Here is a 25602-nt window from a genome sequence, read left to right on the forward strand (position 1 = left end):
GACGGATCTGTCACACATATTGGATTCTATTCTCTGAACCATGTAGCGCAATTCAACATTTGTTGTATTATTATTGTTTGTCTTTAGTGGTGTACATATGTGCAGTTGGATACATTAAAGGCCCATACACACTGGGAGATTTTGAGCTGAATGCGGCTCACTTTTGGTGTGTTGAGCTGCTTTCAGCTCAAAACCACCCAGTGTGTATGCACAAGCGATGAGCGGTGAGTGCTGATGCGGGCTCCCACCTCATCACTGGCGGCCGCTGTTCATCTACTGGTATTACCAGTAGATGAACGGCGGGGTGAGCGGCTTTCCATAGTCCTGCTATGGAAAGCCGCTCACACCCGCTGACATCGCTGGGCAGAGGGGAAAATCGCTCAGTGTGTATGCACGGAGCAATTTTCAGCCCAGCAATGTCAGCGATCATTGCTGTGCACACAAGCTGGGCAAAAATGCCCAGTGTGTATGCACCGTTATCCATTTATCCATTTTTAAATAAATTTAATAAAATGAAAAGTTTTATCTACTCCTCTATCAATTCTTTCGGATTAATCATAAGAGTGCACACCCACACAAGAGTCTTCTTTTCTCTTCTCAAACGATATTGTGTACACAATGACTATTTTTACAAACGATCTGACCAACAAACGATCTGCAGGGAATCGTTTGTGACGCTGGTTTTGTGGCTTTATATATGGTGACCAGTGCAAAGATCAGTTCCATATCTTTCAAATTGGTCATATCGCTCATAATGGACATCATTCGTTGCATACACAAATGCCAATACGAGCGATTTCACCAGCGACATGGTAAAGATTGAGCTGCATGTACGACTGATGACCCGCTTCAAAGAAGCGCAGGTGCGCGCATCGTCAACTGTGTACACTGTGGGGGTCCTTCAGACCTGATCGCATGCTAGTTTTTTTTTGCTGCGCTGCGATCAGGTCAGAACTGTGCCTGTGTATTTATTTATTTTATTATTTATTTATTACCAGTTATTTATATAGCGAACACTCATTCCGCAGCGCTTTACAGAGACTATTTGCCCATTCACATCGGTCCCTGCCCCAGTGGAGCTTACAATCTATATTCCCTACCACATGAGCACACATTCATACTAGGGTTAATTTTGTGTTGGGATCCAATTGACCTACTAGTATATTCTTGGATTGTGGGAGGAAACCGGAGTACCCGGCGGAATCCCACGCAAGTACGGGGAGAATATACAAACTCCGCACAAGTAGGGCCATGGTGGGAATCGAACCCATGACCTGAGTGCTGTGAGGCAGTAATGCTAACCATTACACCATCCGTACTGTATGCACCGCAATGTGCAGGCGCATCGCACGGGTACAAAGTGGATTATTGCTGTGAGATGAATTTTTAAGAAGAATCCATTCGCACAGCCGATCACGAGGTGATTGACAGGAAGAAGGCGTTTGTGGGTGGCAACTGACCGTTTTCTGGGAGTGTTTGGAAAAATGCAGGCGTGTCCAAGCGTTTGCAGGGCGGGTGTCTGACGTCAATTCCGGGCCCGGACAGGCTGAAGTGATCGCAGCGGCTGAGTAAGTTCTGGGCAACTCAGAAACAGCACAAAACTTTTTTGTGCCGCTCGGCTACACATGCAGCAATGCAAAAAAAAACACCTAGCAAGCGATCAGGTCTAATGACCCCCCCCCGTGTACACACTAGAAGATTTGAACGATAAAATTGTTTAAAACAGTCATTATCGCTCAAATCACTGGAAAAATAAGATTGTACTTACCGGTAAATCTATTTCTCGTAGTCCGTAGAGAATGCTGGGACTCCGTAAGGACCATGGGGAATAGACGGGCTCCGCAGGAGATAGGGCACTTTAAGAAAGCTTTGGATTCTGGGTGTGCACTGGCTCCTCCCTCTATGCCCCTCCTCCAGACCTCAGTTAGGGAAACTGTGCCCAGAGGAGATGGACAGTACGAGGAAGGATTTTTGTAAATCTAAGGGCGAGATTCATACCAGCCACACCAATCACATCGTATAACTTAAGATAAACTTACCCAGTTAACAGTATGAACAACAACATAGCCACGGTATCACCGAAAACTATAACATAACCCTTATGTAAGCAATAACTATATACAAGTCATGCAGAAGAAGTCCGCACTTGGGACGGGCGCCCAGCATCCCCTACGGACTACGAGAAATAGATTTACCGGTAAGTAAAATCTTATTTTCTCTAACGTCCTTGAGGATGCTGGGACTCCGTAAGGACCATGGGGATTATACCAAAGCTCCCAAACGGGCAGGAGAGTGCGGATGACTCTGCAGCACCGATTGCGCAAACAGGAGGTCCTCCTCAGCCAGGGTATCAAACTTATAGAACTTTGCAAAGGTGTTTGTCCCCGACCAAGTAGCTGCCCGGCACAACTGTAATGCCGAGACCCCTCGGGCAGCCGCCCAAGAAGAGCCCACTTTCCTAGTGGAGTGGGACTAAACCGATTTTGGTAACAGTAATCCTGCCGTAGAATGCGCCTGCTGAATCGTGTTACAGATCCAGCGAGCAATAGTCTGCTTTGAAGCAGGGGCGCTAACCTTGTTGGCCGCATACAGAACAAACAAAGCTTCAGTCTTCCTGATCCGAGCCGTTCTGGTCACATAAATCTTCAAAGCCCTGACTACATCCAGGGACCCGGAATCCTCCAAGTCCCTTGTAGCCACAGGGACGACAATAGGTTGGTTCACATGAAAAGATGAGACCACTTTTGGCAGAAAGTGAGGACGAGTCCTCAACTCTGCCCTATCCACGTGAAAAACCAAGTATGGGCTTTTATGCGATAAAGCCGCCAATTCTGAAACACGTCTCGCCGAAGCTAACGCCAACAACATGACCACTTTCCTCGTGAGGTATTTCAACTCCACAGTTTTAAGTGGATCAAACCAAGGTGACTTGAGGAAACGTAACACCACGTTAAGATCCCAAGGCGCCACCGGAGGCACAAAGGGAGGCTGAATATGCAGCACCCCCTTCACAAAAGACTGTACCTCAGGAAGAGAGGCTAATTCTCTTTGAAATAAAATGTATAAGGCCGAAATCTGGACCTTTATGGACCCTAATTTTAGGCCCAAGGTCACTCCTGTTTGAAGAAAGTGAAGTTGACGGCACAAATGGAACTCCTCCGTAGGAGCAGCTCTGGCTCACACCAAGAAACATATTTCCGCCATATACGGTGATAATGTTTCAATGTCACGTCTTTCCTAGCCTTGATCAGGGTAGGAATGACTTCCTCCGGAATTCCTTTTTCCGCTAGGATCCGGCGTTCAACCGCCATGCCGTCAAACGCAGCCGCGGTAAGTCTTGGAACAGACAGGGCCCCTGCTGCAGCAGGTCCTGCCTTAGAGGAAGAGGCCACGGATCTTCTGTGAGCAACTCTTGCAGTTCCAGATAAAAAGTCCTCCCTGGCCAATCTGGAACAATGAGGATTGTTCTGACCCTGCTTATTCTTACAATTCTCAACACCTTGGGTATGAGAGGAAGAGGAGGAAACACATAGACCGATCTGAACACCCAAGGTGTCACCAGAGCGTCTACCGCTACCGCCTGAGGGTCCCTTGACCTGGCGCAATACCGCTTTAGCTTTTTGTTGAGACGGGACGCCATCATGTCTATTTGAGGCAGGCCCCACCAATCCGCGATCTGTGCAAAGACTTCTTGATGAAGTCCCCACTCCCCTGGATGCAGGTCGTGCCTGCTGAGGAAGTCCGCCTCCCAGTTGTCCACCCCCGGGATGAACACCGCTGACAGCGCGCTTACATGGCCTTCCGCCCAGCGTAGAATCCTGGTCGCTTCTGCCATGGCCACTCAGCTCCTTGTTCCGCCTTGGCGGTTTATATGAGCCACTGCCGTGACATTGTCTGACTGAATCAGAACCGGTCTTCTCCGAAGTAAGTTCTCCGCTTGACGCAGGGCATTGTATATGGCCCTCAACTCCAGGACGTTGATGTGGAGACAAGTCTCCAGGCTTGACCAGAGACCTTGGAAATTTCTTCCCAGTGCCACTGCTCCCCAGCCTCGGAGGCTTGCGTCCGTGGTCACCAGGACCCATTCCTGAATGCCGAACCTGTGACCCTCTAGAAGGTGAGCACTGTTCAGCCACCACAGGAGAGATACCCTGGTCCTGGGAGACAGGGTGATCCTTTGATGCATTTGTAAATGGGACCCGGACCACCTGTCCAAGAGGTCCCATTGAAAAGTCCTCGCATGGAATCTGCCGAAAGGGATGGCCTCGTATGAAGCCACCATCTTCCCCAGGACCGCGTGCACTGATGCACTGAAACCTTCTTTGGTTTCAATAGGTTCCTGACCATGGTCATGAGTTCCTGAACCTTTTCGATTGGAAGAAAAACCTTATTCTGGTCTGTGTCTAGGATCAGGCCCAGAAAGGTCAGATGCGTTGTAGGAACTAGCTGGGACTTCGGTATATTGAGAATCCAGCCGTGTAGCTGCAACGTCTTCATGGACAGAGACACGCTGTCCAGCAACTTCTCCCGAGATCTCGCCTTTATTAGGAGATCGTCCAAGTATGGGATAATTGTGACCCCCTGCCTGCGCAGGAGCACCATCATTTCCGCCATTACCTTGGTGAAAACCCTCGGGCCGTGGAAAGCCCAAACGGCAACGTCTGAAATTGGTAGTGACAGTCCTGCACTGCAAATCTCTGGAACGCCTGATGGGGGGGGAATATTGGAACATGAAGGTATGCATCCTTTATGTCCAGGGACACCATCCAATCCCCCCCCCTCCAGGCTGGCGATGACTGCCCGGAGTGATTCCATTTTGAACTTGAACCTTTTCAAGTACAAGTAAAGAGATTTCAGGTTTAAAATGGGCCTGACCGAACCGTCCGGTTTCGGGACCACAAACAGGGTTGAATAATATCCCTCTCCCTGCTGGAGATGAGGAACTGTGACAATCACCTGTTGAACATACAATTTTTGGATTGCTGTCAACACGGACTCCCTCTCTGATGGGGAAGTCGGCAGAGCAGATTTGAAAAACCGGCGAGGAGGCAAGTCTTTGAATTCTAGCCTGTATCCCTGAGCAACAATCTCTACTGCCCAGGGATCCACCTGCGATTGAACCTAGACGTGGCTAAAAAACCGAAGACGAGCCCCCACCAGATCTGCCTCCCCCCGGGAAGCCCCAGCGTCATGCGGTGGACTTTGCAGACGCAGGGGAGGACTTCTGCTCTTGGGAACTAGCTGTGTGCAGCTTCTTTCCCCTGCCTTTTCCTCTGGTAACAAAGGACGATCCCCGCACCTTCTTGTTTTTATTGTAACGAAAGGACTGCATTTGATAATGAGGTGCCTTCTTAGTATGCTGCGGGGAGACATAAGGTAAGAAATTCGACTTACCAGCCGTATCCGTAGAGACAAGGTCCGAGAGGCCGTCTCCAAACAACTCCTCCCCCTTGTTCGGCAAGGACTCCATGTGCCGCTTAGAATCGGCATCTCCCATCCACTGCTGGGTCCACAGGAGTCGCCTAGCAGAAATAGACATAGCATTTATTCTGGAGCTTAATAAACAAATGTCTCTCTGAGCATCTCTCATATACAAGGCAGCATCTCTGATATGCTCTATGGTCATTTGAATGGCATCCCTATCTAAGGTGTCAATCTCCGCAGATAAGGAATCTGCCCATGCCACAACCGCACTACAAACCCAGGCCGACGCCATAGCCGGTCTAGCAATAGTACCGGAGTGAGTGTAAATGTGCTTCAAGGTAATTTCCTGCCTGCGATCAGCCGGTTCCTTGAGGGAAGCCGTATCCTGAGAAGGCAGTGCCACCTTTTTGGACAAGCGTATCAGCGCCTTGTCCACCTTTGGTGAAGATTCCCAGCGTATCCTATCAGTTTGTGGAAAATGATACGCCATAAGAATCCTTTTGGGAACTTGTGGTCTCCTATCTGGAGAGTCCCAAGCCTTTTCGCACAATTCACTTAATTCAAATGATGATGGAAAAGTGACTTCAGGCTTTTTCTCTTTATACATGTGTACCCTCGTGTCAGGGAAAGGGGGTTCCTCAGTAATATGCAAAACCTCTTTAATGGCCATAATCATGTACCGAATACCTTTTGCCACCTTCGGCTGTAATTTTGCATCTTCATAGTCGACACTAGAGTCAGAATCTGTGTCGGTATTTGTGTCATCGATCTGGGATATGGTGCGCTTCTGAGACCCCGACGGGCCTGGCGCCACAGGGACAGGCATGGACTGGGTACCTGACTGATCCCTAGCTTCTGCCTTGTCTAACCTTTTATGCAATAGATTGACATTTGCATTCAAGACATTCAGCATATCCACCCATTTCGGTGTCGGCGTTGCCGACGGCGACCTGACATTCAAACACTCCCCCTCCACAGTAAGCGAGCCTTCCTCGTCAAACATGTCGACACACGCGTACCGACACTTCACACACACAGGGAACCCCTTTTCTGAAGACAGTGTCCCTGTCGAGGCCCTTTGGAGAGACAGAGAGAGTATGCCAGCACACACCCCAGCGCAATAACCCTGGAGACCAACACAAAATGTTTTTCCCCAGCAGCGCTGTGTAATATGGAAACCGCCAATTATGTCCCCCCCCCCTCTCTTTTAAGCACCCTTTCACCGTGTGTAAGCAGGGGAGAGTCTGGGGAGCTTCCTCTCAGCAGTGCTGTGGAGAGAAAATGGCGCTGGTGAGTGCTGAGGGAGAAGCCCGCCCCCTCGGCGGCGGGCTTCTGTCCCGCTCAAACTTAGTAAAATATGGCGGGGGCTCTTTTATATACATGTACAGAGCCCACCTGTACATGTATATAGTCTTTTTGCCATGCAGAGGTTTATATTGCTGCCCAGGGCGCCCCCCCCTGCGCCCTGCACCCTTACAGTGACCGGAGTGTGTGAGGTGTATGGGAGCAATGACGCACAGCTGCAGTGCTGTGCATTACCTCAGTGAACCTGAAGGCTTCTGCCGCCTGAGACGTCTTCTGACTTCTGTACTTCTGGCGCTGTGAGGAGAACGGCGGCGCGGCTCCAGGGGTGGACGCCCAGTAAGAACCTGCGTTCACCTCCTCTGGAGCTAATGGTGTCCAGTAGCCGAGGAAGCAGAGCCTATCTTTGACAAGAAGGTCTGCTCCTCTCTCCTCAGTCCCTCGATGCAGGGAGCCTGTTGCCAGCAGTGCTCCCTGTGAAAAAGTAGTAAAAAGTAGAAAGAAATATCCAAACAAAAATGCTTTCAGGCAGAGAACTCTGGAGAGCTCTCTGCAGTGCACCCATCTTGCTCTGGGCACAGTGTAAAACTGAGGTCTGGAGGAGGGGCATAGAGGGAGGAGCCAGTGCACACCCAGAATCCAAAGTTTTCTTAAAGTGCCCTATCTCCTGTGGAGCCCGTCTATTCCCCATGGTCCTTACGGAGTCCCAGCATCCTCAAGGACGTTAGAGAAAATCTGCTAGTGTGTGTGGGCCTTTAAAGACACTGTCCTACAGTATACTGGTTACCTATACATGAGGATGTTCTTCAAACCGCAGAAACTCCTATGTAATCCTAATAATCGGGTTGGTGAGCTCTAATAACTTTACTACGTTCTCTACTTGACAAAATAGAACATTTTTTTTGCAATTAGTGGCCAGCTATACTTGCAGCAAAATTCATGTGGGATTCAAATGATGAATCGATAGATGAACAATAATATACATTTTAGATTTTTATTGACCTATAGTGACTTAAGACCATTTTCTTTGTGTAATGTTACAATACAAATAGCAATGAGTCAGCTTCCAGCTCATAGGCACTTTCCTTAACATGAAATTGACTATGATTGTAATAAAGGGATGAGGCACAGACTGTCTCCCAGCGACTCTGGACAGTATTAATAGAAACTAAGTACTTGACGGTGAAGAGAACCCCCCCCCCAAACCACCCAGTCTGCCCATTATGCTGCTTATTACTTAATCTTGTGTTTTCAAAGGATAACACAGTACATTATTAGCGGGGAAACCATGTTCTCTTGGAATACACTGGGTAACTACAAAGTGCCATGTTACGTTCCACCTTTATTTAACATGAAATAACTTTGTAAGCACTGCACCTGCACTGGCTGAGAAAATTGGATGGTTGGCTCTAACATATAGAAAGTGTTTTAAACCGGTTTCATGTCATTTTATGTAATTTTTTGTAATATGGTCCACCTAACGTACAGCACTGCTGATTATGTTGGCGCTTTATAGCTAAAGGATAAACCTGTATACAGGGGTTTGGTATGCCGAATGTCATTATGCCGACATCGGCATCCTGAGCGGTGAAATGCCAGCAGGGGGGGCGAGAGCAACTAAGCCCCTTGGGGGCTCGGTCTATTCTCCCTCTATGGGGATAATTCCAAGTTGATCGCAGCAGGAAATTTTTTAGCAGTTGGGCAAAACCATGTGCACTGCAGGGGGGGCAGATATAACATTTGCAGAGAGAGTTAGATTTGGGTGGGTTATTTTGTTTCTGTGCAGGGTAAATACTGGCTGCTTTATTTTTACAGTGCAATTTAGATTGCAGATTGAACTCACCGCACCCAAATCTATCTCTCTCTGCACGTTATATCTGCCTCCCCTGCAGTGCACATGGTTTCGCCCAACTGCTCACAAAGTTCCTGCTACGATCAACTCAGAATTACCCCCTATGGAGTGTTGTGGACACCCATAGAGGGGGAATCACCTACCTCGCCGGTATACCGGCGGCGGTACGGTGCCCCCGTCGGGATCCTGTCATCTGTATTGTGACCGCCGGGATCCCGACTGTCAGTATGCTAACCGCATACCATATACAGAACATTTTGTGGCACCTAATTATTTTATTATGATGACAGCTAAACAATCCTCAGTGGCCTTAGCCAGAAGTATAAAAATTACATATGTATTGTTCTCCTTTTTCAGTTTAATGACGTATCTGGTTGGCCTACAGTAAATTATAAATACAGTGGTTTTACATAGCATTTTAGTAATTTATGGTGTCTATCTATTGTTGTGTATAGCTAGCCCCATATTATTATTAGTTTTAGAACATTATTCACATTGTATGAGTCTTGTAAAGCAAGAAAAGATGTCCTTTCATATAGTAAATTCAGCGCAAACCTACTGTGGATCTGGTTGGGATGGCTTTTCCCTAAAAATACTGCTGAATTCAGTCTTGTTTAATAAACTTATGAGCGTGAGGGGACATTAGGCCTGTATTTATTTTGTGTCACACTTGTGTGTTTACATATTTTTATTATACTGGACTTTCAAATACAGTATAAAACGTGTCAAGTGAGGGTATAGGTTTACGCCTGTATTCCAAAATAATCAAAAGCCATTTCTCACAAAGCGGACAGCATCCCGTGAAACGGGGGGGGGGGGGGGAAAGCTGACAACGGTTGAACCTCCCAGTACAGTGTCTGCACTTTTTACGTGTTTTGCGGGACACTGCCTGCTTTATGAGAAATGGCATGCTTCAAATGCTCCAGTATATTTTCTAAAAGCTATTCTGAACCATGAATCTTGATTTCAGAAATCAATGTGTCACAATGAACTGTGTGGTTGATGGCATTCAGCTTAGCAGCTGTAATGAGGGAGGGGGCGTGTACATTGAGGGGGCGTGTCCAGATAACTGTATTGAAAATAATAAAAAAATAATAAAAAGCAGAACTTACAGTGCGCTGCACGGGGAAAGAGGGGGGTGGGCGCTGTCAGAATTGGTGGGCAGGAAGGTGTGATCGCTCCCCTTCCTTTCATCATGGGACATGCGACATGCGGCTGACAGCAACAGGGAAGTGGGAGGCCTGCAGACCCAGGCAAAAAGTACCCGCTACCCCCAACCGCCCCCTCTGCGCCGTTGGGTGCCATAACTGCCAACTGCATATATCTCTTACTGGTTGCCCATTTTCTTGTTATTTATTCCTTAATAGTTCTTATGTTCTGACAATGCTGCATCTGTTACCTCTGAATACAGCTCTACAAGTGATCATCCTCTCACCTCTTCTCTCAACAGTGTCTTGTATAATGTCCGGTATTTAAATTTTTCCATTAAACACTAGCCCAGACTGTAAATGGAAAAATAACTATATGTGGATTACCAGAAGGAAAGGGTACATGAACTAAGAACAGATGATATGCAATTCACAGTAATGATTTTTCCCATATAACATTATGGAGGGTATTCAATTAGCTCCTGAAATCTCTGAGCTATTGAATTCGCCCCCCCCCCCCCGCCCACCTATTCATTTTCACCCATTTTTAATGCATTTTCGCCAATGTCTTTTCACCTTTTTTGTTTGTGAAAAGGCATTGGCGAAAAATGCCTCAAAAATCGACAACAGGCAGCGTTTTTACCGGCGTAGGGGGGGAAACGTGGATTCGCCAATCCACATGTTTTTTGCTCCTGTTGAATTTTTCACCTAGGTGAAAAATGGCCCTGCTATTGAATAGGGCGAATCCCGACTCACCCTAAAAATAGCGAAAAGTCAATTGAATGCCCTCCTTAATGTATATTTTCTGGTAAATAAAAAAACACCACTATTTGCAGTCCATTCCATTGGAGCATAAAATCCCTTTATGTATTTGCATTACTGGGCAGCGGGCACAATCGCTCAGTGTGTATGAACTGAGCGCTTTTCAGCCCAGCGATGTCGGCGATCATCGCTGTTCATACACGCTGGGCAAAAACGCCCAGTGTGTATGCACCTTAAGTGTTGACCATATGTTTCATATTTTTAAGTGATGACAGCAAGCACAGAGAGTAGGGTAGGGTGTGATGGTGAACCTAATTTAATCACCGTCAAACATACAAGACTGTGATTGTCTCTCCAAGATTCCTGTACTAACTGTAACAAGCATATTTTCCTAACCATTCCAATTAAGGTACAAAATGCCCAGATGCTATATGGCGGCTGGTGTGCAGACATATTGTATCCGCTGTATACATCACACCAATGTGTTGCAACCATGGGAGTGTGCAGACTGGCCGTACACAAAGCGATCTGGTCAGTATGTCATTCTGATTCGGCTGGAAATGGCATATCAGGCCAAGATCACGCCAGTGTGTGTGGTCACTTCTCTGTAGGTACACGCATGCCCACATAGTAACTACTCTTATATCTACAATTTCATAGGTGTATCTCATGATGAACAAGCATGTGTTCGACACACACCTGGCATTGATGAAAGAAGATTATTTGAAACAATGTACTATCTTAATATACAATTCAGAAATTAACTATATACAGGTGTGTAAATTCATCCCAAACGCCTGGAGGCAAGATGGGATTTGTTGTGTGTGCCCCCCCCCCCCAAAAAAAAAAAAAAAAACCACACAAAAACAAAACAAAACAAAACACACTCTACTTACATAATTATATAGGTAGCGCTGCCAGTCAGCCTACAGGGACCAGAGCTTTCAGTGAATTGGCAGGGCTCCAGCTACGCTGTGATTCAGCCATCTGCATCACAAATCAGCGTTCATCAGTGGGTCCCATCTCACAGTGCAGCGGCGGGTGTATAGTTGCTTGCTGCAGCACAGGCTGAGCAGTGACTCAACAGTATACTGTATATGTCATTTTAGATTTCATAATATAATTGACTATGTACTAATATTAAGGCTTTCAGCAGAGAATCAACCTAAATTGAACTAATTTCAATGCAAATTTGGCACACACGGATGCCATCTCCATTAGAAACTCACCTGTACAAGGAAAATTATTAGAAAATAAAAATTTGCTATTCTTCTGAATTGTTCAAATAAATTCTTCGGCACAAAGTTCCAGAATGTGTACTGTAAGAAACAAGTAGAAAATATATGCTAAATATAGTCCATTTGATAAATGAATTATGATTAATATAATACACAATGAATGACAAATCTTCATATTTCCAGAAAAACATGTAAGGCGTTTTTTTTTTCTGGGAATATGTTAGTTTAGTAAATATTTAAACTAACATTTATAAATCAATCCACTGAAATGGGATTTCCCATAGAGAGAGCAGCAAATGGACTATTATAAAATGGCGGTGCCTTACATGCAACCTTTTTTTTTTTTTATTATTATAATACATATTTAATATATTAAAAGGCATAAAACTTCAAACAAAATGGATTATAAAATCACCTGTATATATACCTTCCTTTTATTGAAAACACCGCCTGCACCTAATTTGGTAGAATCTAGGGGAAAAAAATGTAGTCGCTTAATCGCTAATAGACCCCAATTCTGAGATCTTAAAACATGTAGAGTGCCTTCACCATTCATGTTTGAGTATTCAGTTTTCGTGTTCAGGATTTGTGTTAATATAAGTGTTTTTAATTGAAATATTTTCTTTAAAATTTATTTTAAAAAAATTCCACTAAGTAAGAAAACTGCATACACTACTGTGTTTGCCATTTTCTGTTCAGGGTTTACTGCGTGGAATCAAATATTTACAATTATGGTATTAAATTATGGTATTAAAATTTCATAAATGCTGGAGCATTTTTTTTTAAATTTGAAACAGAATAACTGGAAAAATTCAGGAATGAAATAGGGTTGGCCGTTCCCATGGCTATATTTCGACTAAAGCACAAGGGATCAGAAATAACAGGAGCTATGGGAACAAAAGGAGTCCTCTTTACGAAAATTGTCATTAACAATTACTGCAACGTATTAAAACAACTCTGCCCCATGTCTCCTTATTGGTTACAGGAGGCTGAATTATGACACACACAGGGAAGACCACATTTACAAAGGGTGTAGGATGCCTTTTGCAAATAAACAGTGCGCTAAAGTGAGGGGGAAATGTTTAAAAATCTTGAAACACACTGTAAAAGTACAAATGTCCCATCAAAGAACACTGGGTACTATTTTTAATATCTATAAAATGAAACCTTTCCGCCCTTTTTTCCAAGTCTAGAATTGAGCTTTCATCATTTTACTTCACTTTAAAATTACAGGACAATAATTACATTGCAAATGTTTTAATATAATTCAAGTACTGTGTAGGAACATATTCCTGAATATAGTCTTATTTTCAGATGTATTCACACGGACACGGCTTAATTTCAGCATTATACATGATATTTCCACCAGCCTGTGGCAGCTGAGAAACAAAACTGTTTAATCTGTACAGATTACATGATAAAAATAAAGTCTTCCTCTGCCAGCCTGTGGATGGGATTATACAGTGAATGGGAAGAAAAGGTGTTTACGTTTGTTGTGCATTTACAGAGAAAGAGTCTGAAATTCTGGATTGAGAGATTTGTTTTTCAACAGTGTGTAATGGTCAAACCCACAGACTGATTTTTTTCTGCTTTTTATATTTCTTAGCATATTAATGTTAAATAGTAACAAAATACTGACTTTACTTATCAGATTTTATAAAGCAAAAATGAAATCCTAAATAAAATGAAATAATCATAGTAAAGAGGGGAAATTAGCATATATTTTACTGTATTAATCTACAGTACTCTACCCAGCCTGTGCTTGTTACTTTTATATACCTGCAGATGTGGTCCACCTAGTTTTCTTGGAATTATGACTAATATACTGTAAAACATCAAATAAAAAAATAAACAAAGCAATATAATTCAATTACACGCTGCAATGAAAAGCGCTTTTTCACAGCCGTGCGATCCGGTCGGGACTGCACATGCGCAGCGGGCGCATTGCGCAGGCTCACCGGGGAGCGACGCCGCTATCGAAGAAAGCGGTCGCAGCAGTGACCGCAAGAAGACTGACAGGAGGAAGGCGGAACCGGGCGTCAACTCACAGTTTTCTGGGCGTGGATATCCAAATGCAGGCACGTCGAGGCGTTTGGAGGGCGGATGTCTGAAGTCAATTCCGGGACCTGCAACGTTGGATTGATCGCACAGGGTAAGTAACTCTTACCCTGGTCTTGTTCTAAACAAAACTTTTTTTGCATAGCAGGGCTGCACAAGCGATCGCAGCCTTGCTATGCAAAAAAAACACTCCCCCCATAGGCGGCGTCTAGTTGATCGCACGGTCAGCAAAAAGTTGCAGCATGCGATCAACTCGGAATGACCCCTATAGTCCACTAGGGTTCTTCATTCAGTACTGATCATCTATCTTTTTGGGACTCATGGGGCAGCAAGACTTAGTACTCAGCAGCACTTCTACACACAAATATAAACCCAATGATAATCCACAGGATAGCCTTATAAAATAATGCCCAACACTCTAGTCTAGGGGATTGCCCAGGGCCTAGCGCACATCTCCCTCAAACCCTGGATTGGTACTCTGAGGTGAAGGAGGCGGCATGAAGGAGTATGGACTGATGTCCACACTAGCACTTCAGTTACAGAATGCATATTTTGATATGAAGATAATTCTAAACAGCTCAAGAGGACAGTGTAAAGGAGATCTTTATACTTCTTATTAACAACAAAAAGGAAATTTTTAGCTCTTTTCCACAATTAATGTTCACTTCATCCTGTCACCTAATTTATTAGTGCTTTAGAAATCCCGAATAAGAATATTAATTATTATGAGGTCAAGCTCTAAGAACCTAAATATCAATGTACAGTAAAACCCAGATAAGGGATTCTTTCATTAATTGTGCAGATTGATCTTAACTTTGACAGGAAATTTTACTATGGTCGAGACATTTACTGACTAAATAGGGGGTCAACAATAAATTAAGGTGGTTGAAATGTATTATTTAAAAACGGGGGCTCTTCTAATTCATATCGTTTTCTAAAGAACTACATTTTAATATACAGTATATTTCTTATTTTATTATGGAACAACAAGTATTCACTAGCGCCCATGTGCAAGTTGAAGCTTGTAGTTCTGCAAGCATCAGTGTGCAAGACCAGTCACTAGCTTGTTGCACAGATGGGACCCTATTCAAGTTGGATTGCAGATTCTGCTAAAAAAACTGAATCTGCAATCCTTTCTATCGCATGACCAGTGGCTGCGACAGCAATTTATTTGCGATCGCAGCAACTGTGGATGCCCCCCTGCCTTCGCAGCTTAGCTTCGAAGGCAGGTGCGCCGCCGACATTTTTTCCATCACAGCAGCAGAGCGTGATGTCACAGCGCAGCCCCGAAAATGGAATCGCCCACGTTCATAGCACCCTGCCCCAGCAACGCTGCATCGCTGCCCCATGAACGCCTCTGCCTGACAATCAGGCAGAGGCGTTCGCAGCCAATGCGCATGCTAATAGGGCAATTTGCCCATGGTCCTCTGCTTAAGAATCAATACACAGGGACTATTTTACCAGAACAGTTACAACTTCATAATAGAACATAGATGATAAATAGGAAAAAGTATAAGTCTGTATACTTTCACAACACACTGCACAGTGATAATTATGACACAGAGCCACCTACTGTCCATTCAGTATACAGATGGAGCTGCGCTCATCTAATGCAGCTCCATCACAAATGTGCACTCCCGGCATGGCTCCATCTGTAGCTTCCATGCAACACTCAGCCTGCAGCTGTTGCTATACTACAATAGTAATTTCCAAGCAGTATTATCCATAATGCTGACTAGGCAGAAGCTCAGGTTTCACACAGGGACAAGGGGTTCAGATTTTTTTTTTCATGAGGCACTGCTACCTGCGCGCCCTAGGGCTCCAATCGTTAAAGGCACTTAGCATTCTGTGCTGTATTAAGGCACACTTATAGTCAAGCTAGGTTTGTTTTGAGACAATGGGGAGGCAGCAGACCAATAGCACACTAGCGCTATTTCAAGACTTTATTTCAACTGGGTATCGTTGTCCCGGTGAATAATGAAAGTGTAAATTATGTCATAAGCTTTACTTCCCAAGTGTCAGCTGTAGTGGGGTGCAAGATTGAAGTGCCGGAGAGGGACAGATACCTGAAAGCCTTGGGGAGGGGGGGGGGGGGGGGAAGGAACGAGCGGAACGAACTCCCTTGCAGGCTCGCTGAGTTCACCATGCAGCGGGCTCGGTGGCTCGCTGCGCTTGCCACAGGTTCTATTTCCACTGTGTGGGTGTCGTGGATACCCACGAGTGGGAGCAGTCCCAGTAAGTTGGCATGCCAACTGTCTACTTTTCTATGGTCAGGATTCCAGCGTCGGTATCCTGACTACCTGGTTCCCAACCGCCGGTAACATGATTACATCCTTTCATCCATTGTGTTGAACCCTATACTGAACTCAGACATTTGTCCAAAAGATTTGTTGCTGGTCTGTTTTGTGTTGTATTCTTCACCACGGCTAAATCTGTATGGAGATCACATCATCACATCATTTTGTATTCAACAAAAGTCACATTGTTGTAGAGAGGCACCAGGTCAGTTCTCAGGTTTAATATTCTGTATCCTTTGGATCTTTCACTGCATCCAAAAAAAGTCATGTCCACTGCTCGTTTTTGCAGCTTGTTGCATTTTTTCTAAACTGTTCTGCAGAATAACCTATTTTTAAGTAAGTAGCTGACATTGCTGTTTAACTTTCCAGATAATCCCAGGTCTGTAAGCATACATTTGATCATTTTAGTCAGGGTTCTGACCTTTTCGGCTACCCCATTGTGTTCTAGAATAAACAATATGAAACTATCTTTTGATGCTCTATGTCTTGTTGTCTTAAGAATTGCTCTATTGCATAGGTCTGCAAACTCGGTCCTCATTACCCCACACAGTGCATGTTTTGCAGGTGTCCCAGCAGGTGCACATGTGTATTAATTACTCACAGACACATTTTAAAAGGTCCACAGGTGGCTTTAATTATTTCACTTATGATTCTGTGAGGAGACCTGCAAAACATGCACCGTGTGGGGTAATGAGGACTGAGTTTGCAGACCTATGCTCTATTGTGTGTACTGTAAAGGAACATATTTGCAATGGGGTTATACCGCACAGGTTAGATTGAATAATAGATTATAGGTACTAAAATGAGGTGATAAGATTGGAGAAAATAATATTTTCTAGTTTAAATCTTTCTTTGGTGGTGCACCCTGAGTCAGTATGAGACTATACAGACAAAGGAGGAGAAAAGAAAACTCTTTTGTCGGTGCACTCTTGAAATTAAGAAAAGTTAATAAAAATAATGAATAATGAAAAACAATGTCAAATTCAATTTTATTAATATCGTAATAAAATATATCAGTAGCAATAACATTGATGACAATAATTGGTAAGAAATGACAAGTGCCAAGAATTGACCAAGCCCGGCGTACAGGCGAAACGCGTCTTCCGTCCACTCTGTCCGTCCTGGCTGTCTGCGATCACAAACTGGTCTCCCTCGCCTCTTCAAGCCACGCTTTCTCCCCTGCCGCCCGGCACGGTCAGACTCTTCAGCGATGAGGATCCGTACAGCGCCTTGTTCCAGCTCCGTTTTTGGATACTAAGCACTGGTAATATCTATTTCTTTCCATCCTTCACTAACAGATCACCGCATCGGGATATCAGCACATAGCTATTGCCTCCCCAGATGAGAATTATTCTACCAGCTGTGTTTTTAACAATGTGACTTAATAAACAGCACTTGAATTCTCATCTAGGTCTACAACAATATCTTTATAATATCATGATTTATTTTTATTAATGTTACAATTACTAGTGATATCTTTGCATTTTCAGTTTATTCTGCACGCTTGTTCACAGTCAGGGTACCATAGCAGTTGATTGCAGCCCTGAATGATACTTTTTTCATTTAGCAACAATACCATGATTTATTTTCATAAATGTAACAATTACTAGCGATTCCTTTTGCATTTTCAGTTTTGTTAGAAACTGTACACTTGTCTACAGTCAGGGTACCATAGCATCTTATTGCAGCCCTGAATGATACTTTTTCATATAACAACAATATTGCTTCTTTTTTTACTCTCTGATTACATTGATACCTTCAGTATACTTAGTATCTTTTCCCTGTACAAACTCTCATACCAGAAGTTGATTTATCTTTGTATATGTGCAACCGCTGGGAACTTATATCAGCATCTATATTGATTTCCTTTAAATTTATCAACTCTTTGCTCTATTAGCTTACGAATTCAGAGTGCTATTATTATTCTTTAAATCATCTTTCCTCATCTTCCACTATCTTTCAGGACTCTCACCAGCGATTCAGAGTTTTCTCTCTGTCTAACGTTGGCAGCAGATCTACTTATCCATTTCCCCCTATTTTCTCATTCTCATTACCTTCCTTCTTCTCCTATGAGTTCGTGAACTCTCATCAGTGATCCAAGAGCGACAAAGATAATATACAAACAAACTCTACTACAATACCACACTGGAAACGACCGAATCCATCCGATCTTGGAAGCTAATCAGTGTTGGGCTGAGTCAGTATTCGGGTGGGAGACTCCTGAGGAAGACCCAGTATAGTAGAGTATTCTCATGATCCCCATGCTCAGTGCTCCACACTGACAGCAGATTCACCTTTTTCAATTTTTCTCTATTTCTTATTACCTGTCTGCGGCTTATATTGTCATGTTTGACAGAGATACGAAATTATTGCATTAGGCTTAGAGGCGACCTTTTATTATTTACTGTGTTAAAGTTAGGCATTAGCGCATGGTTGAGACCAATTGGTGAAATTATTGTATCCCTTAAGCAGGACAAGTTTCAATTTAATGTAAAATCCTTCTCAGACAGCAGGCACTTGTCATTTCTTACCAATTATTGTCATCAATGTTATTGCTTTAGTATTATCTAATACACCCAACTAATTATATTTTTTTTGCGATATTAATAAAATTTAATGTTACATTCTTTTCATTATTCATTATTTCTATTAACTTTTCTTAATTTCAAGAGTGCACCCTCAAAAGTGTCTTCTTTTCTCCTCCTTTGTCTGTACTGTAAAGGAACATCTATTTTCCCCCCCCCAAAAAAAGGAGCAATTTTTTTTTCTTAAATAGGCCCGCAAAATGTTCCTCTCTGTTCCTCATTAGATAAATAACAGAATATTCTGAATTCCAAGCTCGGAACATACAGCGCATATTTTACTGGTAATGCCAGAGTGTTCCCATTTGTAGTGGAGTACATGAGCAGACCATGATCAACTCCTTTAGTGGTGATGCCACTACTATCTGCAAAATATATTATCTCTTTGTGATGCAAGTCACATTCTGTGAAGAAATTTAGGCAATTCATCATGTGACTCATTGCGCCCAAATCTATATACTATCGCACAGATGACCTTATGTTGCTTGTAAGGCGCCACTACACTATATTGTGAATGCATCAGCAATTCTCTTTGGGCCCTTTTGGAAAATGCTTAATGTGTAAAGCAGAACAGGGTCAATCTATTGTGAAGTATCCTTGTATCTAGCATCTAAAACATGGTCTCCTTTAATTGTGGTGTAACTTGATATGGGCAGCTTTTTAATGGCTATTTTAGTGTTACTTTCCATGTTTTGTAATGCATCAATTGATTTCTATGCTGGTGTTCATCTATAAACCTGGTTTTCACACAGTCTAGTTTTAATGCAGTCCAAGGCATTATCCAGTATGCATAAACTGCACAGAAATATGGCTATCGTGTGGTTACTTTTTGTCCTCACCTACTAACCAAAGTCAATTTACTAAGTATAGCATTCCATTTATATGCTTCTGCATGTCTGTCCTTTGCCAATTCCCATTTAGAAAAGTGTCTCCAGCAGAAACAGCTTTAAACTGCATCTTTCATGCAGCTTCCGTAATGCGTCTCACATGCCTTTTGCTATAATCTTACATTAAATGTGATTTAGCTTGACATTTTCAACTAATAAAATTATGCTTACTGATGTTTGTCTACCTTTCTTTTACCATTCTCTGAATTAATAACCTCCCACATAGCATCTCAGTCTTATATTTCAAGAGGTGATAATGGTCATTAGTCTGCTTAGACAATTTTCTTGGCTATTTCTTTACTCCTTTTGTGATACAGTGTTGATTTACTCATAAACTCTTTAGATTTCACTAGAAAATTGCTTGTATTCTTCTGTTGTGTCATGTGGTGAGTGGGCCCATGATATATGTTCCTTTGTTCAAGCATAAAAAACCCATGGAAGATTATGGGACAAACCTTACTACAATAAAAGCAAATAAAACTTAGGGGGTAATTCCAAGTTGATCGCAGCAGGATTTTTGTTAGCAGTTGGGCAAAACCATGTGCACTGCAGGGGAGGCAGATATAACATGTGCAGAAAGAGTTAGATTTGGGTGGGTTATTTTGTTTCTGTGCAGGGTAAATACTGGCTGCTTTATTTTTACACTGCAAATTAGATTGCAGATTGAACACACCCCACACAAATCTAACTCTCTCTGCACATGTTAAATCTGCCTCCCCTGCAGTGCACATGGTTTTGCCCAACCGGTAAAAAAAATCCTGCTACGATCAACTTGGAATTACCCCCCATATATAATATGGATTGCAAACCAAAAAAGGTACAAGAGTATGCCTTAATAACTGAGGTACTACACAGTGACAATTTGTAGCACATACCATTCCTTGTAGAAAAGCTTCACCAGCAATAGCCGTTACTATACTCTAACAGGGCTGTCAATACATGCTGGCACTTGTAGTGCTACAAGAGGTTAGACCATATTTTGACAGTATCATCTTAGTACCCAATTGTTAGGGGTACAAGGAGCATTCAGTATTACTCTGCATTAGCCCCAGAGCTGGATTAAGGCAACGGGGGGCCCGGGGTACTTAGGACAGGGGGGCCCTAAGGTCTAAACTTAAAATTATAATACAAGTATATATATATATATATATATATATATATATAAAAAATGAAGTAAAACAAGCGCCTACTAGTGTCGGTGAAATAAAATCTGTGTAGTCGGGTGCAGTTATTAAAATAAATAGTGTGCCAATTAAATTATTATACTTTTTACCATGTTTGCCTAACATTGATTGGAATGAGCCACATTCCTAGTCTCTAAGCTGTTGTGAAATCTTTGTCTTTTATATATTCTAGTTTCCATTATCAGTTTTGCTTACTTTAATAATTGGAATGAGCCACATTCCTAATTCTTGATATCATTGCATAACATTGTGTCTTAAAACAGTACACACTATGTTGCCTTCATTTTCTCTTTACATGTTCGGATTTCAAATGTCATCTGCCTGAAAGTATTTGAAGTTAAGTTGCTATTTATTTTAATAACTGCACCCGACTACACAGATTTTATTTCACCGACACTAGTAGGCGCTTGTTTTACTTCATTTTTTTTCATATTTTATTCACATACTGTATAAAAGCTGCCACTCATTTATAGATGAGGAGTGTTGTGTAAAAAAGAAAAAATTCTTTCCTAGACCTTGGTCTCTATTAGATATACCCAGGCGCTGTTCTCCACTGCTCTCAAATATATATATATATATATATATATATATATATATATATATATATATATATATATATATATATATATATATATAGACACATACACACACACGACAAATTAAATTGTCACTCACAGCTGTTGGTCATCCAAGCTGTTTAACAGGAAAACATGGAAAGGGGTGCCTTATTCCAAGAGGTGGATGGAAGTGTAACTGCTCATCCTCCAATGTGCAAATGACAAGTTGAATCGGCACTTACCACTGCTGGATATATAATTGCTCCGGTGCCATCAGGAAGAATTTCATAGTCAGTACATCAAACAAGCAGCGGCACTCGGAGGCTTGACGACAGAAGAAACAGTGTGTTTATTGAATCACATCAATCCAACATTTCGGGACTCCACGGTCCCTTTGTCAAGGTGATATAGTGTACAACAGTGTATAGATGACAAACCTTTTATACCGAATAAGACCCACCAGCGGGAAAAACCAGAAGGGACCAGGGAAGTGAAATGCTTCCAGTCCGGATGTTCAGTGCAGCGTCATCACGTAAGGGTGTCGGGTTGCCATAGCGACCAAGACTCACAGGCATCCAGAGGACGTCTGGGCATCGTCCACGTAGCGTGCCCAGTCGTCATGGAGACCACGGGGACCCGCCTCACAGGCCCAAATGCTCTAAGTGAAGGCTGATATGTGAACTAAGAAGTAATGAAAGTGCTTAAAGTAAAAAAAAAAACACACAAATCCAAATGCAGCAGTGTATATGGACACATGCCTCAAAGCTTAATATCCTGGGGAGAATTTATGGATAATACTCCCTATCTTACTGCTTAAAGAAAAAAAAAAATACAGACTAGCAGTTAAACATTGAAACTAGCACAATGTTACCTAGCAGTATACCAAAGAATGTATCACCAATGTTGCCAACATTTGTGAAAAAAAGGGTTAAAAAAATCACACAGGTAAGGCTCACTTGTGAAACAAAGATACATGTATATGCAATTGTCCTAAGTAAAATACAAGTACTGATCTGCTGTAGACAGAGCATGAACAAGAATAATAACATTAACCATTAAGCATAGAGCTTATTGCATGCCATACTTGAATCACAAGTTCAAGGTCCAAAGGCAAATAGACAGACCTGGTGCTTATGTTGTTAGAAGACATTCCATTGGATCTTCTCATTCAAGCCATTAGGATTCATGGTGTTTAACAAAACCATCCAACGCGCTTTTCTTTGGAGCAACTTACCAGCTCGATTACCAACCCTGAGAGTTCTGGGGAAGTGGTCAATTATTTTAAACCGTAGGTCTTGAAAATAATGCTTTTTTTCTGCATAATGTCTGGCCACCGGCTGTTCTGAAGATTGGCCTGTTAAAGCATACTTGACAGCAAATCTGTGCATGGTGAGGCATTCCCTGGCATTGCGAATCGTTTTACCCAAGTATTGAAGATGGCACGGACACGTAATTAGGTACATAATGGCCCTCATTCCGAGTTGTTCGCTCGCAAGGCGATTTTAGCAGAGTTGCTCACGCTAAGCCGCCGCCTACTGGGAGTGAATCTTAGCATCTTAAAATTGCGAACGATGTATTCGCAATATTGCGATTACACACCTCGTAGCAGTTTCTGAGTAGCTTCAGACTTACTCGGCATCTGCGATCAGTTCAGTGCTTGTCGTTCCTGGTTTGACGTCACAAACACACCCAGCGTTCGCCCAGACACTCCTCCGTTTCTCCGGCCACTCCTGCGTTTTTTCCGGAAACGGTAGCGTTTTTTCCAACACGCCCATAAAACGGCCTGTTTCCGCCCAGAAACACCCATTTCCTGTCAATCACACTACGATCGCCTGAGCGAAGAAAAAGCCGTGAGTAAAAATCCTAACTTCATAGCAAATTTACTTGGCGCAGTCGCAGTGCGGACATTGCGCATGCGCACTAAGCGGAAAATCGCTGCGATGCGAAGATTTTTACCGAGCGAACAACTCGGAATGAGGGCCAATATGTGTAGTAGTACACGTGAGTACGTGTCTTATCTGGAAGGATCTCTTGGTGTTGCTAGATAAAAAAGAAGAACCAGTGTTCATATGCTTGCAGGTCTTACACCCTAAACATGTGTAACATCCAGGTGCTTTGGTTAAAAAATTGGATGCATTACTAACATCAAAGCCAGTGATATCCGTGTGTACCAAGTAGTCTTTCACATTTTTGCCTCTTGTATAGCAGGCCATCAGTCGCTTTCTTTTAAAGACTGGTAGTTGTTTGTCTATAGAGACAATGGGACACAAGGCCTTGAGAGCCCTTGGTACTACCCGGCCAGATGTGTTGAATTTACTTACAAATAGTATAATTTGGTCATCAGATCTGTCCTTATGTTTCAGAAGGTCATCTCTAGGAATTGACTGCACCTCCTGTTGCATTTCAGCAAGTGGTGTTGGTCGTCAGAAAGAGCATCTTCAAGTTTCTCTGGTTGGCTGGTGATTCTAGCAGCTCTTATTAATTGTGACCTGGGCAGGCCTTTCTTCAATGCTGCCGGATGGTGGCTGTTAGCTCGCAACAGGGTGATCTTGTCTGTGGGTTTATGATATATTTCAGTACTGATGTTGTTACCACTAATGACGACATTAACATCTAAATAGTTTAACATGTGGTGGTTGCTTTGTGCCGTAATTCTAATTGGAGAGTCTCTGTTGTTAATAGTAAATACAAGTTGATCGAATTTCTCCTGACCCTGACCACAGTATGAAGACGTCGTCTATATATTGTGAATAGTGAAGTATGTATTGACTGATCTCCACATCGGAGAAGAACATGTCCTGCTCCTCCTGCAGCATGTATATATTTGCAAATGACGGGGAGACATTACTCCCCATAGCACACCCACTAATTTGACAATAAAACTTTCCGTCAAACAAAAAATAATTTCTGGTAAGCGTAAGTTCCAGTAATTCAAGAAACAGATCCAAATCGAAGGACGTCATATGTTCCCGTGTGAGGAAATTTTTCATAGCTGACAAACCCTGAGAATGCGGGATGCAGGTATATAAACTGCAAATGTCTATTGTGCAAATTAAAGTGTTATTAGGAATTGTGCCCAGAGACAGCAGATGTGTAAGAAAGGAGGTAGTATCCTTAACGAAATTAGGTTGTTTGACAATAAGGGGTTGATGAATGCTGTCCAAGAACACTGAAATGGGTTGATAAAGTGACTGTGCGCAGAAATAATAGGTCGGCCTGGAGGCCTGGTCAGGCTCTTGTGGCTCTTAGGTACTGTAAATAGGATAGGTACAACTGGAAATTCTTGTTTGAGAGCTTGGCATAGTTTGTCAGATATGATTTGAGAGTGACAAGCTCAGTCCAGGATCTGATCTACCTTAAGTTTAAACTGTGTAGTAGTATCCATCAGTAGAAGCCTGTAAACCAAGGGGTCAGAAAGTTGGCCCATGATTTCGGCCCTCTAATCAGTGAGTTTCATGATGACGATACCGCCCCCCTTATCAGCGGGGCAGATGACAATGTCAAGATGCAATCCCAATTGTTTAAGAGCTCTGAATTCAGACTTGGACATGTTGTACTTTCCCTTAGTTGAGGCTGAATTGTATTTGCCGACAGAGTCATCCACTAGCCATGTGAGTGTTCTAATAGATTGTTGGACTGAGGATCAAACAGAGACTTATGCTTGGTATTGATAAAGTCCTAATGAGGAACTTTAGTGGAAGTTATTTGGTGATTTTGGAAGAACTCTTGTAGACGTAATTTGAGAGAAAACTTGTACATTTCAACCTGCCAAGTGAGTTCATCAAATTTGGTGGTAGGTGTAAAAGATAATCCATTGTTAAGCACCTTCACTTCTAGGTCGCTCAATGACCTGTCTGACAAGTTGTATATTAGGTCTTCCTCCTGGACTGTGTGGTTCTTGTTCCTGATGTTTTGTTTGCTTCTGCGGGTGGGCGTCCTCTTGTAAGTCCTGCGTCTGCAGGTGAGGTCCCTAAAGGGACACTGGTCATAGCAGAAGGGCCTTCTGAATCGACTATGGCAAATTCACTGTCTTCATTAGATGTGGTGGAGTCCTTATGGCGTGCCTCTCTGCACTTCCACCAACTATGCTTGCCCCTCTGGTTATATGGCCTGTGATTACTAGGTTCTCCTCCAGCAGTCCACTAGTATACTTTTGTTGGTATCCAGTGCTGTTTCTTGCGGCGGGCGAGCCGTGCAACCGCACGGGGCACCCGCCGCGGCACTTACTGAGAACTTTCAAACCCCCCTCCCATCTCCTCCCGAGTGCCCAGCTCGGGGGGTGGGATTTCGCAGAATGACGCGTTTGCGTCG

At 43.1% G+C, this 25602-nt stretch overlaps 1 protein-coding gene and 1 pseudogene across 9 annotated transcripts in view; one reads left to right on the plus strand and one right to left on the minus strand.

Moving 5' to 3' along the window:
* Window positions 1-25602, minus strand: part of ATP11A (ATPase phospholipid transporting 11A) — a 379759-nt gene that overhangs the window by 207765 nt on the left and 146392 nt on the right. For 6 of the 9 annotated variants that reach the window (XR_010217495.1, XM_063953146.1, XM_063953148.1 and 3 more), the window contains exon 3: window positions 11718-11807. Coding sequence is in view for 5 of the 9 variants with exons in the window: in XM_063953146.1 (XP_063809216.1) it covers window positions 11718-11807 (90 nt within the window). In the remaining 4 variants the exon portion in view is untranslated. Of the gene's footprint in view, window positions 1-9690; window positions 9786-11384; window positions 11449-11717; window positions 11808-25602 lie in introns of those variants that run through there. The other 3 variants (XM_063953154.1, XM_063953152.1, XM_063953153.1) reach the window with 3 other exon arrangements.
* LOC135052414 (5S ribosomal RNA) lies at window positions 18209-18327 on the plus strand (annotated as a pseudogene).

Source organism: Pseudophryne corroboree, chromosome 2 (genome assembly GCF_028390025.1).
Source record: "Pseudophryne corroboree isolate aPseCor3 chromosome 2, aPseCor3.hap2, whole genome shotgun sequence".
NCBI classification, from domain to species: Eukaryota; Metazoa; Chordata; class Amphibia; order Anura; family Myobatrachidae; genus Pseudophryne; species Pseudophryne corroboree.